Source organism: Beta vulgaris, chromosome 4 (assembly GCF_026745355.1).
Source record: "Beta vulgaris subsp. vulgaris cultivar EL10 chromosome 4, EL10.2, whole genome shotgun sequence".
Taxonomy (NCBI): Eukaryota; Viridiplantae; Streptophyta; class Magnoliopsida; order Caryophyllales; family Amaranthaceae; genus Beta; species Beta vulgaris.
This window is the reverse complement of record NC_079205.1, coordinates 46,933,994-46,953,683: the sequence shown is the minus strand read 5'-3', so window position 1 is coordinate 46,953,683 and position 19,690 is coordinate 46,933,994. Positions and strand designations below refer to the sequence as shown.

The window sequence follows — 19,690 nt, the reverse complement described above, 5'->3', positions numbered from 1 at the left end:
GACAATAATACAAGTATAATATTGTACATTATTGTGGTACTTTAATAAAAAATTCTAATAATAACATAATCAGCTAATAGTAATATGAATAACAAAATAATAGACAATAACACAAATATTTAATGAAATAATAGACACTAATACAAGTATAATACTATATAATCATTGTGATACTTTAATTAAAATTCTAATAACAACATAATGGACAATAATACAAATGTTTATTGAACATTGACTATTTGGACCTTATTGGACCTTATTAGACCTTATTGGACCTTATTAGACCTTATTGGAACTTATTGGACCTTATTAGACCTGATTGGAACTTGTTGCACCTGATTGGAACTTATTGGACCTTATTGGACCTGATTGGAACTTATTGCCCTTATTGGACCTTATTGCAACTTATCTGAACTTATTGGACTTGAAACTTAATTTTTTTTAAGTTGAGGAGAACGTACCCTTAGGGTGCGTTCTATTCAACTTATTGGACCTGAACTTATTGGAACTTATCTGAACTGAACTTATTGAACCTGAACTGAACTTATTGGAACTTATTAAACCTGATTGGACCTGATTGCACCTGATTCAACTTATTGGACCTGATTGAACCTGATTGGAACTTATTGGACCTGATTAAACCTGATTGACCTTATTGGATCTTATTGGAACTTATTGACCCTGATTGAAACTTATTAGACCTTATTGGACCTGATTGAAACTTATTAGACCTTATTGAACCTGATTGAAACTTATTTGACCTTATTAGACAAAAACATTGACCATGAATAACATAAATATTACCACTAACGTAAATACTACCCCTCAAAATTTTTTATGGAATAATAATTATTATAATTCGTCCTTTAAAATAATGATTATTAATTATCTCTTATGATAATTAATTTAACAAAAAAATTACTATTTATATATTTGCCTATACATAACTTTCATCACTAATTATCTAATAGTGTTGTTTTAATTTTTAAAACACTAGTAGAAATCAAAAATTAATAATCATTATTATTATTGTTAACCTTAATTATTATTATGTAATTATTATTATTATATTGTTAACCTTAATTATTTGACCATGATTTATATATTCAATAGCAATATGAATAAATAAAATAATAGACAATAATCAAGTATATACTATACATTGTGGTACTTTAATAAAAAATTCTAATAATAACATAATCAGCTAACAGTAATATGAATAATAAAATAATAGACATAATACAAATAAATAATAAAATAAATAGACATAATACAAATAAATAATAAAATAATAGACACTAATACAAGTATAATACTATATAATCATTGTGGTACTTTAATTATAATTCTAATAATAACATAATCCGCTAATAGTGATATGAAATTATGAATAACAAAATAAGTGGACAATAATACAAATGTTTATTAAACATTGACTATTTGGACCTTATTGGACTTATTAGACCTGATTGGAACTTTATTGAACCTTATTAGACCTGATTGGAACTTATTGCACCTGATTGGAACTTATTGCACCTGATTGGAACTTTTGGACCTTATTAGACCTTATTGGAACTTATTGCACTTATTAGACCTTATTGCAACTTATCTGAACTTATCTGAACTTATCTGAACTTATCTGAACTTATTGGACCTGAAACTTAATTTTTTAAGTTGAACAGAACGCACCCTTAATATTCTTCTCTCTCATATTCTTCCCAAAAGTCACATTTACTCCATTAAAGAGGAATCACGGTTGCGGTTCTTTCTCCGGATTATAACAAGCTTTGTGGAATTCACGCTTCAAAGGTTAATTCTAAACTATTATGTGATCCTTGATTGTATATGCATGTGATTCTGTTTTAAGTGCTTATGAATTTGATTCATGAAATTTCGCTTATAATACTTAAAAATCCTACACCCTCATTCATGATATGTTATTTTCACCTTAGAAAAATTAAATTTCAGATATAATCGAGTCCATTCTAGGCATCATGACAAATCATTATCAAATCAATCTTTCGTTTATAATATATTATCATAATTTTGTTTATCAACGACATCATGACAAATCATTAAAATTAATTTGTAAATTTCAGGTTTGACGTGAAATTCATCAAATAATATTTCTTATCTAATTGGATCTATTTATGATTTGTCATGATGTCATTGATAAAAAAAAATGATCAGAGATTATAAATGAAAATTTGTGACAATTAATTATATCTATATAGAGACATACTAATATGCCAATTAGAGCTTGGAATTATTCATAAATAGATCCAACTTGGAATTATTCATAAACAAATCAAACTTGGAATTAACATAGAAAGACAAGGGTGATCTTGAAATTTATGGTGTCAATTTTCCCAAAACAATATTAATGTCAGGTATTCAACTATACTAACGGTCCGTTTGATAATCGTTAATATATGGTGGTAATGGGAATGAATTTTAAGTGTAATGTTACAAGAATACGCCCTTAAAATCTCTATGGGGAGGCAATTTTAACCCCCAATTTTTATTTTTATTGTCTCCAAGACGAAGCAATCTCACCCCTCTCCAATGCGAAGCAATCTCACCCCTAAATTTGTGTTTTTTTTTTTTTCTCCAAGGCGAAGCAATCTCACTCCTAAGTTTGTGTTTTTTTTTTTTTCTCCAAGGGGAATCATTTTATTACCACTCATTACCACCTACCAGGTAATATTGGATGGGAATGAAAATTTAAGAAGAAAAATACACTTTAGGATAAATTAGCATTACCATGAAAATGAACAATAATTTTCTTCACAAATTTACATAAAAATTCATTTCCGTTACCACCATTGTTAACCAATTACTCGTAATAACTTCAAAGCAAAATTCTAATAAAACTATTTATAGTAGAGTTAATGTCATCCCAAGTTGTAATAAACCACTTAAGTCTAAAGCCGGTTTTCTTTCAATTGCGAGACATTAAGAAAAATGTGCAACTCCTTCACGGATAATCATAATAAAAAAATTATAATAGTCCAATTGTTTGAGAGAAGGCATCCATATGGATTATGGACCATATGGCCAACTGCAACCTGATGAAGTAATTTACAATTGTTTGATTTTTTTTTGGTAAGGCACATGATGTATCTTGGGTCAGGCCTCTTATCTCAAGAGATATTCGTCCATCACAACACTTCGAACACCTTGAGGGTGTAGGGGGAGGATAAAGGGGTCACATCCTCAAAGTAATCTAACACGAATTGTTCTCATGATCTTAAAATCATAAAGATGCGAAGTAAGTCTTCAGACCAAGTTTGGTAACTTTCACTCTTTTGTAATTGGAAGAGATGTTGGGTTTGCAAAGTTGGATGAAACTTCAATTCGAAATTATTATTCAATCAAACCCGCCCATCTGGCCCAAAAGAAATATTTACAAGCTCCAGAGAAGTCTAAACACTGGACAAAAATATCCCAAATTCAAGTAAAAAAGTTGTCCAAATAATAATCTAATCAAACACGCTAAATTATCCAATTTCCAACAAAAGAGAGCAAACTTGAAGTAATTTTTTAGAAATTAATTCGAAAAATACACATCAAAAATCATCAACACCAACCGATAATAACCCCTCAACCAACACTACCACCAACCTATTTAATCAGATCGACAATTTCTTAAAATAAGATTGATTTATGGCCATTTTTCCTTTTTTAGGATAGAGGGGTTTGAAAAAACAAGAAATTACTTGTTTCAATTTTCATCAACTATGTTGCATTACTCGTTTTTCCCCCTTTGAAAAAACTTGCTTAATTTATCAGACAATCACCGGTAAACGCATTTTCTAAGCAAAAGGTGAAGGTAAAGGGTGTAGGAAGACGTACATTCGAGTCTGGGTGGTGGATTTTGTTCTCGTTTAGAGAAATAATGTATGTATTGCTTTGCTAATTGTCTTGGATTGAAAATATATTTCCTAGTTTTAGTGACTTAAAGAGTTAAGACCACCCACAACAATGGGTAAACTCCTCCCTCTTCAGCATCCTTTATAAGTTATACCCATTGTCGTAAAAATTGAAATGATTTACCTTAAACAAAAGGGAACCTTAAGGCTAATTTCCCGAAGTCGTCCTACAATTAGTCTTAACCGAATAGTTATACGTTGATAATATAATTATAACCTTCAAAATTGATGTATTTGGAACTTTTTTTTTTTTTTTGACGACAAGGACAAACAATCAAAGACTTAAAAATTTAAATTACCAAGTCTAGCGGCGGTAGCTAGCACATGAGCTGGAGCAACCTGTAGCCGACTTACCTTACTAATAATGCAATAACTAAACTTACTACGTAGCAATTTAATATCATGGACTTAGAGCGGAGATTTGAACCCTTTTTAAACAATCAAGAAAAGCCAATTCCAGAGGGCAGTGGCTTAAGCAAGAAATACATAATTGAGCATAGCAGAGAGCATGTATATTACTCTCATTACACGACTGTATTACGCATTACTAACAGCTGATTTGACAGTTTGAAATGAAGTGTCCATATAATCCTAGACATTTTTCAGCGACAAAAGAAAATCAAGACCAAAAAACAGTGAATCTCCCTTAACAACCACCTAAAAGCAACAATATACAGAACGTGCATACATCATTCCACTCACACTTGGTAGACTTTAGTTACAATTCAAAGCGAAGGCAGAAGAAATCAAAATACTAGAACAGTCTTGAAAACACTGCACAAACTTTCACTCAGCAATAATACCATAGCAAATAAACGATTTAAGAAAGAAACCATGTCGCCGTGTCGGAAGCAAGGGCTTGATTGGGATAAGTAGCTAGCAGACTAGCAGCATCACCAAGTCGCATAAAAAAAAAGTAACATGATGATGTCTGTTGGAGTTAAGGCTTGAAAAAGCCTTGGCTCATTTTCTTGTTTGTCCCACATTGCTTGTGGGAGGGAATTTCTTCATGTTTATATACTTCCTCCCTCCTTCCATCTATTGAGTTGTGACTAGAGATGCTTTTGTGGTTGGATGATATGTTTGGTTTGGGCTTGCTATCACACGCGCGGCGCTCGCCCGGACCGGGCCAGGGCCATGGGCCTTGGGCTTTGGGGAATTAACTTAACTAAAGTTTTGGACCCGGGAGCTACGCGTGTGTGGCTGTTGGAATTCTGTAACGTTTTACCGTTACAGTATTCATGGCAATCCCTAATTATCCGCCCATTGATTTCTGTCTTGATTGCTGTCCGTTTTTGGCTTGATTTTTCCCTATAAAATCAGTGCCATTCTATTCAGTCAAATACACACAAAATAAACACTCTTCTTCCTTCTCTTCTCTTTTCTCTTCCTGGGTTTTCGTGCTATTCTCTAAAGCTCAGTTTGCTAGTGGTGGCATTCTTAGCTGCTGTGTAAACCTTGGGGAGCATTCCGGCCAAGTCGATAACCACCATTGTCGGGCCGTAATTGCTTTCAAGTCAGTGATCTCCTATCACGGCACAGCTTGAAAGTTATCTATTTCTGCCTTTGCGAACTTTGTTCCAACAATTTGAAAGCAATTACTAATATTTGCAATGGCAGAAAGTTCAACCAAATCAATGGCTCATCTGTCCAAACTTGAGTCCCTTGATGGAAATAACTACAAACGCTGGGCTCAGAAACTTCTTATGTTTTTCGAGCAATTGGATATTGACTATGTCCTGTTCAATGACTGTCCCACTGCCATTACGGCTTCTGCTGATTCTTCTTCTCCTTCTGCTGCTGTCATTAAGCAGAATGAGGATAAATTCTGAAATATGAAAAAGATAATAAAACAGTTCGTTTCCATCTCCTTAATCTGATGACTAATAATTTGTTTGATTTATTTATGGTTCATAAGTCATCTAAACTGATTTGGGAGGCCCTTGAGAAAAAATATGGGGCTGATGATGCTGGGAAACAGAAATATGTTGTAGGAAAGTGGCTGTCTTTCCAAATGGTTGATGACAAACCTGTCATGGACCAAGTTCATGTCTACGAGAATTTATGTGCTGATGTTCTAAATGAGGACATGAAAATCTGTGAGGTTTTCCAGGCTAATGTTCTGCTGGAAAAATTTCCTCCTTCCTGGAGGGAGTTCCGTAACAATCTGAAGCATAGGAAAGAGTTCCTGTCTCTTCAGGAACTGATCAGCCATATGAGGATTGAAGAGGCCAACCGATCAAAGATAATCAGGACTCGGCTCTTGTCAATGTTTCCAAAGCTAATCTGGTGGAATCTGTTGCTGCGCCAAGTTCTGATAAGTTCAAGGGTAAGGGCAAGAAGGTATTCAACAAGGGTAAGAAGCAAGGAAAAGTGAACAAACCAAGTGGTAAGATTCAAAAGAGGACCTTTGTGTGCTATGTGTGTGGAAAGCCTGATCATAAGGCTTACCAATGTCCTCAACGCCAAGGTTCTGTCCAAAAAGAAACTCCTCAAGCTAACCTTGCTGTTTCGGATGATGTTATTGCTGCTGTGGTTGTTGAAGCAAATCTGGTCGAAAATCGTTCTGACTGGATTCTGGACACCGGGGCTTCAAGGCATTTCTGTTCGAACAAGGAGCTGCTCCATGACTTCCAGGATGCAACAGAAGGTGAGTGCGTCTACATGGGGAATGCAGCAACTGCTGGAGTGCTTGGACATGGAAAGGTCACTCTAAAACTTACCTCTGGAAAAACCCTCTCCCTTTCAAATGTCTTGTATGTTCCTACTATGCGTCGTAACCTAGTGTCTGGTGCCTTGTTAAACAAAGCTGGTTTGAAAATTGTTTTTGAGGCTGACAAGGTTGTAATGACTCGTGGTGGGGAATTTGTGGGGAAAGGGTATCTGAGTGGGGGTTTGTTTATTTTAAATGTTGCTTCTTCTGTATCTGCTATTAATAAAACTGTTTGTGGTTCTGCTTATATTGCTGAGTCTTTAAATTTATGGCATGGTAGATTAGGACATGTGAATGTTGCTTCTATTAAGAGACTAAGGACCTTAGAATTGATTCCTAATCTGTCCTCAACCGAGTTTTCTAAGTGTCCTGTTTGTGTTGAAGCAAAATTTACCAAGAAACCTTGCAAAACCGTGACTCAAAGGACCACCCAACTTCTAGAATTGGTTCATACAGACTTAGCTGACTTTCAGAACACTAGAAGTAGAGGAGGAAAATTCTGGTATATTTCCTTTGTTGATGATTACTCGAGGTTCACTAAGTTATACCTTCTTAAGACCAAAAGTGAGGCAGGGGAAGCTTTTTTGAAGTATAAGGCCGAGGTAGAAAACCAACTTGATAGGAAAATCAAGAGGGTTAGGTCTGATAGGGGTAGAGAATATGAGAACTTCTCTTGGAATGACCATTGTGAGAAATTGGGAATCATTCATGAACTTAGTGCTCCTTATGTACCCCAACAAAATGGTATAGCTGAAAGGAAAAATAGGTCCTTGAAAAATATGATGAATGCTATGCTTGTAAGTTCTGGGTTGCCTGATGAAATGTGGGGGGAAGCTGTTCTTTCAGCTTGTCATGTTCTTAACCGAGTTCCTCACAAAAGGTTAGATAAGACCCCTTATGAGCTATGGAAGGGTTATCCTCCAAACTTGAGTTTTCTAGAGTGTGGGGGTGTCTAGCCAAAGTTGGGCTTCCTGACTATAAAAAGTCAAACATAGGACCTAAGACTTTTGATGTTGTATTCATTGGTTATGCTCATGCTGCATATAGATTCATGTCTTTGAGTGATAGGTCTATCTGTGAGTACAGAGATGCTGAGTTTTTTGAACATGTTTTTCCTTTGAAAAAAGGTGATGTTGCATCTGTGCCTTCTTGTTCTTCTCCTGCTGTTGATTTATCTACTTGTTCTACGCATGATGTTGTTCTACCTACTAGTGATATTCCTGTGATTTGACTTTGAGTAGTAGTTCAGTTGACATGCATGCTAGTAGTTCTTCTGTCGTAGATGACCTAGGAGAAGTAAGAGACCTAGAGTAGCAAAAGACTTCGATTCGATTTTGTTACTGCTTTTCTATCTGAAAGTTCTTGTGTTGACTTGTTGAGTGATGAACTAGTTTATGCTTTCATGATAGAAGAGGACCCAAAGACCTTTGATGAGGCAATGAGATCTGTGGATGCCAGTTTTTGGAAAGAGGCCATTAAGAGCGAGTTAGATTCCATAGTGTCTAACTCTACTTGGGAGTTGACTGACTTACCTAAGGGATAAAGACCATAGATAGTAAATGGATCTTTAAAAAGAATTGAGACCTGATGGAACTATTGAGAGGTTTAAAGCTAGGCTTGTCATCAGGGGCTTTACTCAGAGGAAAGGACTAGATTACTTTGACACTTATTCTCCTGTGACTAAGATAGCCACCATTAGGACCCTGCTTGCTCTTGCTGCTATTCATGACTTAGTTATACATCAGATGGATGTTAAGACTGCTTTCCTGAATGGTGACTTAGAGGAGGAGATTTACATGTCTCAACCTGAGGGTTTCGTGGTGCTAGGTCAAGAAGATAAAGTGTGCAAGTTAAGGAAATTCTTATATGGTCTCAAACAAGCACCAAAACAATGGTATGAAAAATTTGATAGTACTGTGTGTCAAATGGTTTCATTGTAAACAACTCTGATTCTTGTGTTTATTCAAAATTGATAGGATCAGATTGTGTGATTATATGTCTTTATGTGGATGACATGCTGATTTTTGGTAACAACTTAAAGGTGGTTAATGATACTAAACTTTTCCTGTCTTCAAAATTTGAGATGAAAGATTTGGGGAAGCTGATGTGATTTTAGGAGTCAGACTTAAGAGAGTCTCCGGTCGCATTTCCCTTAGCCAGTCTCATTATGTGGAAAAGGTGCTTAAAAAGTTTAATTCCTTTGATGTTGTTCCAGTGAGTTCTCCCTATGATTCTAGTATTCATTTGACCAAGAACTTAGGTGAAAGTGTCTCTCAAAGTGAATATGCGAAAATCATAGGTAGTTTGATGTACCTCATGAACTGTACTCGACCTGACATAGCTTATGCAGTGAGTAGACTTAGTAGATATACACATAACCCTAGTAATGAACACTGGAGTGCTCTTCATCGTCTTCTCAGATACCTAAAAGGAACTGTTGATTTTTGTTTGCACTATTCTAAATTTCCTGCTGTTCTTGAAGGATTTTGTGATGCAAACTGGGTATCTGGTAATGATGAGATTAGTTCAACTAGTGGCTATGTGTTTACCCTTGGTGGTGGTGCTATATCGTGGAAGTCTTCGAAACAGACTTGTATAGCACGTTCCACCATGGAGTCTGAGTTCATTGCCCTCGAGTTGGCAGGGCAAGAAGCTGAATGGTTGAGAAACTTGCTGTCTGATGTTCCTTTAGGGGGAGGACAGGGTGCACCTGTCTCTCTTCACTGTGATTCTCAAGCAGCCATTGGTGTTGCTAAGAACAGTGTCTACAATGGTAAGAAGAGACACATACGGATCAGACATGGAGTCGTCAAACAACTCCTGAAAAATGGGGTGATTTCTTTGGACTATGTGAGGTCCGAAAGAAATCTTGCAGACCCCTTTACTAAGGGGTTATCTAGGAGAGTTGTCCTAGAGTCGTCGAGGGGATGGGCTAAAGCCCATAGTTGAGATCTTATGGTGGATACCCGTTTGTGGTCAAACGAAGCCATGAAAACTTAACTTGCACTACATTTCCCATCCCTATGACACATGGTAGTGCTTTTATCCATAGCCTATTGGTGGTGCTTCTGAGACGCACTTGATGGATATATATTGAGAGGTTGAGCATTTTGCTCTTAAATAGTTCCATATTCCCTTCGGGGTGGTGTTATTGAGAAACACTTGATGGACTACCTACGTAAGTGTGGAGGTTAGCCGCCTTCTATGAAAGACTGGCTGTCTTTCTAGAGCACTTATTAGACCCAAGGAATGCGCATGGCTATAAAGCGCTTGTGATGTATCGCGGAGATTGCACGATCTTAAGGTAGGTATGTGTTGTGGGGGTCTCAACGGAACTCTGGTGAGTTCAAGAGTAATTCACTCACTAGATAGTAAGTTGTTGCCTCATTTCACTATGCATCAATTCAAATCGAAAGATATTGGTGCTTAAGTACTTTCCTTTCCTTACCCAGGAATTTCTTTTGCTTTTCTGAGCCTTTGTGGGGGATTGTTGGAGTTAAGGCTTGGAAAAACCTTGGCTCATTTTCTTGTTTGTCTCACATTGCTTGTGGGAGGGAATTTCTTCATGTTTATATACTTCCTCCCTCCTTCCATCTATTGAGTTGTGACTAGAGATGCTTTTGTGGTTGGATGATATGTTTGGTTTGGGCTTGCTATCACACACGCGCGCCGCCCGCCCGGACCGGGCCAGGGCCATAGGCGGGCCTTAGGCCTTGGGCCATGGGCCTTGGGCTTGGGCTTTGGGCTTTGGGCTTTGGGCTTTGGGGAATAAACTTAACTTAACTAAAGTTTTGGACCCGGGAGCTACGCGTGTGTAGCTGTTGGAATTCTGTAACGTTTTACCGTTACAGTATTCATGGCAATCCCTAATTAGCCGCCCATTGATTTCTGTCTTGATTGCTCAGTTTGCTAGTGGTGGCATTCTTAGCTGCTGTGTAAACCTTGGGGAGCATTCCGGCCAAGTTCGATAACCACCATTGTCGGGCCGTAATTGCTTTCAAGTCAGTGATTTCCTATCACGGCACAGCCTTGAAAGTTATCTATTTCTGCCTTTGCGAAACTTTTGTTCCAACAATGTCCATCTCTAATTCAAAGGGAACTATAGAATAATGGCTCAAGCTTAAACAAGGTTAGCTGTATGCTCCAGATAAGGTTAGTTCCAGTTGAGCACTGAACTTAGCTTTGTCTACAATGATCTCTTAAAATTAGGATTGTATATTACCGCTTACAAGCATATTTGATCGTCAGTTTTTTGTCTGTACAAAACGTTCGATCATCAGCCTCACCTCAAAGTCCATGAAATGCATACCCTGCAGTCTGCAATCACAAAGTTCATGAAAATATTAAAAACAATTTTTCCAAAATATTATGCATCTAAAAGACTTCATGCCAGTAGGCAGTAGCACTGACAAAAAGCACCTTTCCAATATGAATAACATCCGTCAAACAACTAAATACGGCCACTCGTTCCTTTTCCCAGAAAGCGATTTGCAATGATGAGGATTAGAATTTGACTTCAGGAAAGGATAAAATTCTGAAGAAAAATTAACTTACACGTACTGCTTAAACCTAAAATATAAGTTTTATGTTTTACAGAATACAGGGAAATTTTCATGAAGTTCTTGAGCACCCAACAAGCAGGATTCAATACCTGCATAATGTTATCAACCAAAATCTTCCTGTTCCAGCAGAAAAGCCAAGGAGGTGTAGGCATGAGAACTTGGCGCAAATGAAGATACTCATGGTGGAGGCGGATGACTGCAACAAAGCTTGACAGTAAAAAAACTCCATGGATTTTCCGCTTACAATGATTTTTGTGGTAGGTACTGTGTAAGATTTTACACTATAATGTTGTGTTGTATGGAAATGTAAAAGCTGAAGAATGAAATCTGACCAACATCACAGTCATCAGTAAAAGATGCTACAAAGGAGCTTAGCATTAACAGTATGAAGGTAACCATGAAGCTCTTAGATATAGGAACTGGGGCATGAAATGAACAGAATGATGGGCTCAGGGGGAACAGAATGATGGGCTCAGGGGGATATATCATTCTTGAACTCTCTACAAACTATATTAACCTCCAGCATTATAATCTCACATTAGGAACCACAAATGTACAGATTATCAAACGTCTAAAAGATATATGAGTTAGTCTCCATCTAGCGGCAAAATTAATGACAGCATGTACTTTGGAGGAGCTCTTCTCGACTACAATGCCATTTCATCTCTGTATTCTGAATTTATATCTGAAATTGAATCTGCATTTTGCCCATAAATCAAGTTCTTGTTCAACCTCCGTTGTTTTAAGATCCTGTCTGAATCTGTCATCAACTCTATGTATTTCTTTCTCAGTGTAAACAAGGGATGCCTCTCTATAGCAGCCGCATCATTGTAAGCTTCCTTCAGGATTGCTGTGCAGGTATGAGCCTTCAAAGAGAGATAAAACATATGCGGGTGTCTCTCAAATGCCTTATGAAACTTTTGTGGAAATCCTAGGTACTTTTTAAGACACAGAAGTCTCTTCCTTTCAGCAGCATGCTCTACAAAGAGGGAGAGTAATTCATGCAAAGCACCCACAACTCTTTTTTCTGCTATATCACTATCTGGATTCAAATGTGAAAAGTCCTCATATGGAGATACATAAGGAAGCTTCTGAAACTCATCCAACCAAGCTGAAATCTTTGTTTTCAATCTCAAGCCTCTTGAGGGAAAAAGTGGAAATGGGATTGGCTCCATCCAACCCCCGTTGCACATTCCTCTACCAACCAAATTTTTCTGCAAAGTGGACAGCATCTTTTCTCCACAATCTACGGCTAATGCTCTATCCCCATCTTCCATTTCCACAAATCTGAAGGAACCGTCAAGATTTTTTTCTGGATTTTTCAGAAAACCATCAGGCAGACCTAAATACCACTGAACCCCTTGAATTATCCTCAATGGCAACCTTTTCTCTCTAGTCATTAGAATCAACTTCTTCAGCCGAAGCTGCAAATCCGATCTACAATCCTCATAAATTGCCTTCTCCTCTACATCAATCTTTATTGCCTCTGGGGTCAATCTAAACCATGGCAAATTGTATTGGGGCCCCACAAACTCTTCAAACACAGAGGGATACAGCCTCATAAACTTCGCAACTTTCACGGGCACACCCAATTCCTTGCCCCGTTTAGATACATCTGAGATTGGAATGCACCCACTGGGAGCTTGGGAAATGCAGTTTTTAAGAGATATCAATGATTTCAATTCTGGACTCCTAAAGATTGTTTCAATTGAGTCATAGCTAGGATCCTTTTTCCATTTCATGTATACATTGACATAACTCAACTTTCGTATGCAGCAATAAGATGATGGATTGATGAGAGAGGGAAAAATGACATTCTTAGCACGGAGGAGTTTCTCCAAAGTTCTTGCTGTGGAGCAGCATATGGAGAGCATGAATGTCAACCAGACTGCTGGGTTTCAAAAAGAAAGTTATCAGACAAATTTTTTGCTTATTGTCAAAACTCAAACATAGGAATATAGCATCTGGTGTAAATATAAGATGGCGGATCCCTGTAAAAATCAGCTAAAGTCTGTCTCACAAGTCATCAAAATAAAAAAATTACTCCATAGGGATTCCCTTTAGGAAAAAAATTATCAGCAAAACTGCAGATAAAAAAACCCGGAGCTTCTTTAAGAGCAGAATGCACGCTGATTTACAGTTCACACATGTGACACATCTATAAAAGTTTGAATGTTAGAAGTTTGCATGTTAGAAGTTTTTAGATGATTAAAGTGAAAGATGGAAGTTCAATATCACAAAATCATGGCACCTTTCTCATTCCAAAATCGCATAGCACCTACATGTTATCTAGGCCAAACAATCCGTCTTTGCACTTATAACCCAATATGGCGGATCCAGGAATTTATGAATGATGGGTCACCCTCGACCACTCTGCAAACAATCCATGATTTTTTTTTTTTAAAAAATACTTCAAACAATGCACAAAATCTAATTAAAGCATCAATTCTCAATTGGCAAATAATTTGAATTCAAAACCTTAATAATGTACAACTAACTATTTCAATCGACAAATAATTTCACATAGTAATTATTGTCTGTTTATGTGGCATTGATTAATTTGAAAATTTCTACATTAATATATTACTTTCATTAGTTCGAACATGGAAGTATCATTTATCTATGTCGCATGGAAACGGTACGGTACGGGGACGGGAAACGGTACGGTACGGGGACGGGAAACGACAAAATCAAAATTGCAAAAAACGGGTACGGCATGGATTCGGCAAAAAAAAAAAATTAATTAAATTAAACATCCATACATAAATAATTAAATAGTTCCCAGGCAAATCCGTACCATACCCAGGACGTCCCCGTCCCCGGTACGGGAAACGGTCCCTGGGAACAGTATCCATGCTTCATAGTCATTTATATCCATGAATACTTTCCTGTTCTAAAAAAAGTTGTCATCTGCATAAGATTGCCTTTCGTATACCAAGTTCAATCTTTAAGTTTATGCATTACCATTACTTTTATTTTTTGAAGCATATTGCAGAGTCACAGCGGGATGTGGAGAAATTAAGATCTTAACAAAGATTATAACTTAATAAATTGATTAAGATAACAAATACGACCAAATAACACAAACAATAACTTAGCAACAAGCAAATAACAATAGGATTTAGGTATTTAGGTTAAAATTAAATTACCTAAATTCGAATTCCTGAAGTTGGCTGTGAAGAGCGTTGGCAGGTGGTGCGGGTGATGGCTCGTATTTTTCCGACGGCGATGGTGTGAGAGAGAGTACCGTTGCGAGGAGAGTGTGTATTTTTCTTTTCTTTATTTTTTTTAGATAAATGGAGTTATCTACATTCTAGACTACTTTTCACTTGAACCAACCTAGTAAAAACTAAAAAGTACAACTTTTGATTATACATTTTGGTGTATTTTTTTTTTTTACAACATACATTTAGGTGTATAATAATTTTTTTTTTTTTTTTTTGATAAGGAAAACAGACTTAGGCTAGAACCCCACTTGTCGGGGGCCAACCAAAACATCCTTTCGGATGATAAGAGAGATCCATACAGTACGGGGGAAACCAGTACAAAGAGAAGGGTAACCATGCGCCTTATGAGCCATAAAGTCAGCCGCCCGGTTGCTTCGCGGAAACAATGATGGAACTGACACTCCGTGAAAAATTCCACTTCCCGACCTGCATCAATTAAAATATTAGAGATCTCCCAAGGAATACGCCAGTCTTTCTCAATAGAGTTAATAATACACAATTTCTCCTTCCACCATAAGATGGGAAATATTAAGAGAACGAGCACCTTTCAAACCTTCACAAAGCGCCCAAGCTTCCGCTTGAACGACCGACACATGAGACCCAATGGACTTAGCACCAGCCAGAAGCACCTCCCCCCCCCCCCCTATTACGAATTACAAAGCCCAAAGCAGCATCACCTGAGCTTAATTTAGAGCCGTCAAAATTGAGCTTACAAAAATTCTCAGGAGGAGGGGACCAGCACAGACTCGTACCAGCCCGCGCAACCCTCCGCTGACTAAGAATTTTAACCCCTCCCCTTGGAAGGCTTTCCACAATATCATCTGGCACTTTAGCCCACTGGGCAAAAAGATTACTAATCAGGGCACTAACTTTCCGAGGAGAGAAGCCCTCATCATTAAAAATTACCTTGTTTTGGCAGAACCAAATAAACCACCAGACAACAGCCAACTTACCAATAGCCTCCTTGGAAAAAGCAGCATGACACTGCACAATCCAATACCTGAAAGAAGAAGAAAAAGAGAGATTGATAAATTCCGGAAGGTTAGGCCAATCTCCAGAGGCTTGAAGGCAAGCTAAAACCTGGAACGTAAACGGGCACTCAAAACAGAGATGAGTAACCGACTCATCGGCATGACTACAAAGCACACATTGTTGAGGAACAAAAATCTTACACTTTTCCAAATGATCCTTAGAGGGCAACCCATCGTGGCAAGCTTTCCATAAAAAGAACCTAACTTTAGGGGGAACCTTAAGCTTCCAAAGCCAGTTATATTCAACTTTTTCAAAGTTCGGGTTGAAGAGGCCCTGGGCAAGCATAGCTCCAGATTTAACTGAATACTGCCCATCAGCAGTCAAACCCCAAACCAAATTATCCCTTTGCGGGGAAGAAGGAAGATAAAGAGCTACAATCTGATCCCCCACATGAGCTGGGACTAGCTGGTCCAGAAAACATCTATCCCAACAACCAAACTCATTTAACACATCACACACCCTAAGCGCCTCAGTCCCCGGCAGAGGACTGACAATTTGACTAATTGGGTGTTGCAAGACCCAATTATCATTTCAAAAACTAATATCAATGCCATTCCCAATTTGCCAACGGAGCCCTTTTTTGAAAAGAGGTCTCAGTGACATGAGTTTCCGCCACTGCCAAGAGGCAACAACCGACACCCTGTGATTCAAAACATCATGAGACTTAACATACTTCTTCTTCACCAATCTAACCCAAGACTACTATTTGATTTCAGAAGTTGCCAAATAAGCTTCATCTGCAGGGCAACATTATTAACCTTGGCCTTACGGATACCTAACCCACCAAAGGCCTTAGGAAGGCAAATCTTATCCCACCCAATTAAATTAGCTGTTTTACTCAAGGTATCTTTATTCCAGAAAAAGTTGCGGTAGGACTTATCTAACGCTGTTAACACCGGTTGAGGAAGATAAAAACTTTGCATCTGGTAATTTGCTTTTGTGGCCAAATTGGCCTGAACTAAGACCGTTCTACCCGCTTGGGATAAAGAATTGGCTTTCCATTTAGGGAGTTGACTAGCCACCCTATTACAAACCACACCAAATGTCTCCTTGTTTACTCGAGAGTCAATAATTGGACAACCCAAATACTCCCCCAGATTACTAAATTCTGTCATTCCCAGCAGACCAGCAAAACTACCTTTAGTAGCCACTGGAACATTAGGAGAACACTGAAAGGCAGACTTGTGATAATTTACTAGTTGCCCCGACATAGAACAATAACTATCCAGAATTTGCTTAATCACAACACAGCTCGCCTCCGAAGCTTTCGCAAAAATCATGGTATCATCAGCAAAGGTGAGAAAAGGAATACGGACTCCAGATTTACCAATAGAAACACCGACAAGCTTGTCTCGGTGGACATTGGCTGCAGAGAGCTGTCTAGCAAGGAGCTCAGCACAAAGGATGAATAAATAAGGGGACAAAGGGTCTCCTTGGCGGATACCTCGAGACGGGGTAAAACGCTTACTCGGGATACCATTAACAAGCACCGAAAAAGAAGGAGTGGAGATACAGCTCCTGATCCAATCTACCCATCTTGCACAAAAGCCCAATTTCTTTAATGAAACCAGGATAAAATTCCATTCCAACCGATCATACGCTTTTTCCATATCCAGCTTAATAGCCAGCCAACCATCCGCACCCGATTTCTTATGAAAGGAATGGAAAACTTCATGAGCTATTAAAATATTGTCCTGGATAAAACGATCTAGGACAAAAGCACCCTGGAGAGGGTGAATTATCTTTCCTAGAACAGTTTTTAGGCGATTGGTTAAAACCTTAGAGACTACTTTATATATTGTAGAACAGAGACTAATAGGCCGGAAATGATTTGCAGAAGAAGGATTTTCAATTTTAGGAATCAAGGCTAAGAAGGTATGATTAATTTCCTTCAAAAGATGACCAGAATGAAAAAAAGCGCGCACAGCTCGAATAACAGAATTACCAACTAACGTCCAATACTTTTGAAAGAAAAAAGGAGGATAACCATCAAGACCAGGCGATTTATCTGGAGCTAGCTCAAAAACAGCAGACTTTATTTCGTCTGCCGAGACCTCCGCAACCAGCATCTCATTGTCACTAGCAGAAATAATCGGAGAGAGGAGCTGAAAATCCACCTCCTCATTAAAACTACATTCTGGATTAGAGACAAACCGTTGCTCAAATTCATTAGAAATCACATTAGAAATTTCATTGGGAGTGGTGATAATTTGGTCAAGAGCTGATTTAAAGCTTTTAATCTGATTTCTACTCCTACGAATCGTCGCATGAGTATGATAATAACTAGTATTAGCATCCCCGTGATGTAAATACTTGGTCTTGCTCTTTTGTTTCCAATATTCACGACTAAAAGAAAGTAAACTATCTCTCTTCCTTAAAAGACGATCCCGCAGAGAAGCGAGAGAGGAACAAAGCGGAGATCCAAGCAATTGATTTTGCACATGAGCTAAACGTCCATCAACATTCCGGAGTTGTCTAAATATATTTCCAAATTGCGATTTATTCCAGGCTTTTGATTTTTCTTTTAAAAGTTTACACTTCTTAGTTAAAATAAACATATGAGAGCCTTGAAAACGAGTACACCATGTTTTCTTGACTAAATTATCATAATCCTTACGTTGACACCACATTTTTTCGAATCTAAAAGGAGGCGCCTTCATAGCGATACTCTTAGATAAATCTAGCGTTACGTGACAATGGTCAGACGAGGTGAAAGGGTGATGAACTAACTTTGCTTGAGGAAACCAACTAAGCCATTCAGGGCTCGCTATACCTCTATCTAACCGCTCTAAGATATTATTTGGACCCGCTCTTTTTTTCCTCCATGTGAACCGAGAACCTTGGAAGGGCAGCTCAACACATGGTAAAGAAGCTAACAAATGATTCATATTAGCAACACGACTAGACACAAAGGAAGTCCCCCCCCCCACCTTATCTTGCTCACAACCTATATCATTAAAATCGCCAAGAATGATAAATGGGATGGAAAGGGAATTTGCAAACAGAATGATCTCTTCCCAGAACTCAGATTTATGACTATTCTGAGGCGGAGCATAAACAAAAATAATGGCAAATTGTAACTTCTCATTAAGCATGGAAACAGAAACAGCCATAAAACGAGATCCTTTAACCAACATGGACAAGTTAAAAGGAGATTGTAAACAATCCTTCCAAAAAAGCCACAAACCTCCCGCAAGACCCATAGTAGGAACAAAATCAAAATTAGAAAAACCACATTGAATTGCCGTAGCTTGAGACAAAGGGGCCTTCGACTTTACTTCACAAACCATAAAAATACTAATCTTATTGCTAGCACAAAAATCCTTAATCTCCGAACATGCATTTTTCTTTAAAGCACCTCTAATATTCCAAAAGCCTACAATCATGAACTTAAATTAATCAACCCACAAAGACATAGCCTATACCTGGATTCTGAAACAAAGAAATAAGAACTAGCCATACACTTGTAAACAATCAAGCAGGAACAAAGAATCTGATGGGAAGAGAAAGACCAACCAGCCACAACCCAAATCCAAGCCACACCTATATGCGAAAATAGACTACAACCATAGGCAATAACAAAAAACTGAAATAGATTCGCAATATTCATCATTAAAATAACCTGGATGCAATAGAGATAGCTAGGGAGGGGGGGAGATACATCATATGAGAAACTTTTCCTCCTTCTCCACACACCAGACGAAGGAAGGAAAAAACAAGTTTCCCATAGCATTACAAAAACTATTCTATTTACAAAGCAAAAATACATAGCAAATTCTAATGCAAATTTATTGCTAATACTCCGGCTACACCACCATCCCAGCAGAAATATAAGAAACTCCATCGATTAAGCATCCCAAAAAATCACCCACCTGAACATTCTTAATAAAAAGACTTACGGCTTTGACCTCTTCAGATCTGAAGAAGCTGAATCATCCTCATTGTTGCCCTTCCTCCTCTTGGCAGCACTAAAAAGAGAAGAGGGAGTCTGGGGAAGCTCCTGCTCAACACCCATGGCACTTATGTGCTTAACAATCGAGCTCTCCGAATCAATAGATTGAAAAGATGACTCATGAAATGCCTGAATATCACTCTCAGATTTCTCATCAACAGCAATTACCATCGTATCATTCTCAACAGCAGACCCAAATACAGAAAACTCACCATAATTCTGATCAGATAGTTGGGCCAAGGGAGCAAAGGAATTACCTTGACAGTAGTTAT

The 19,690-nt window shown here is 37.9% G+C and overlaps 2 protein-coding genes across 7 annotated transcripts; one reads left to right on the top strand and one right to left on the bottom strand.

Moving 5' to 3' along the window:
• Positions 1–5,946: 5,946 nt before the first annotated feature.
• On the top strand, positions 5,947–11,419 carry LOC130591162 (uncharacterized). Its single transcript, XM_057394097.1, has 3 exons — positions 5,947–6,261; positions 6,366–6,638; positions 11,249–11,419. Exons 1-3 carry the CDS (start codon positions 5,947–5,949, stop codon positions 11,417–11,419), a joined length of 759 nt encoding a protein of 252 aa, XP_057250080.1.
• A 134-nt stretch (positions 11,420–11,553) lies between these two features.
• LOC104907752 (protein WHAT'S THIS FACTOR 9, mitochondrial) lies at positions 11,554–14,694 on the bottom strand. 6 transcript variants are annotated; one of them, XM_010696730.3, is made up of 3 exons: positions 14,357–14,694; positions 13,459–13,580; positions 11,554–13,098 (listed from the first exon to the last, which is right to left on the bottom strand). In XM_010696730.3, exons 2-3 carry the CDS (start codon positions 13,478–13,480, stop codon positions 11,855–11,857), a joined length of 1,266 nt encoding a protein of 421 aa, XP_010695032.2. In that variant the 5' UTR covers positions 13,481–13,580; positions 14,357–14,694; the 3' UTR covers positions 11,554–11,854. The 6 variants fall into 6 exon arrangements, with proteins under 6 accessions (XP_010695032.2, XP_010695034.2, XP_019108216.2 ...); XM_010696732.3 differs by having other exon boundaries at positions 11,554–13,095; XM_019252671.3 differs by having other exon boundaries at positions 13,490–13,580.
• Positions 14,695–19,690: the final 4,996 nt, after the last annotated feature.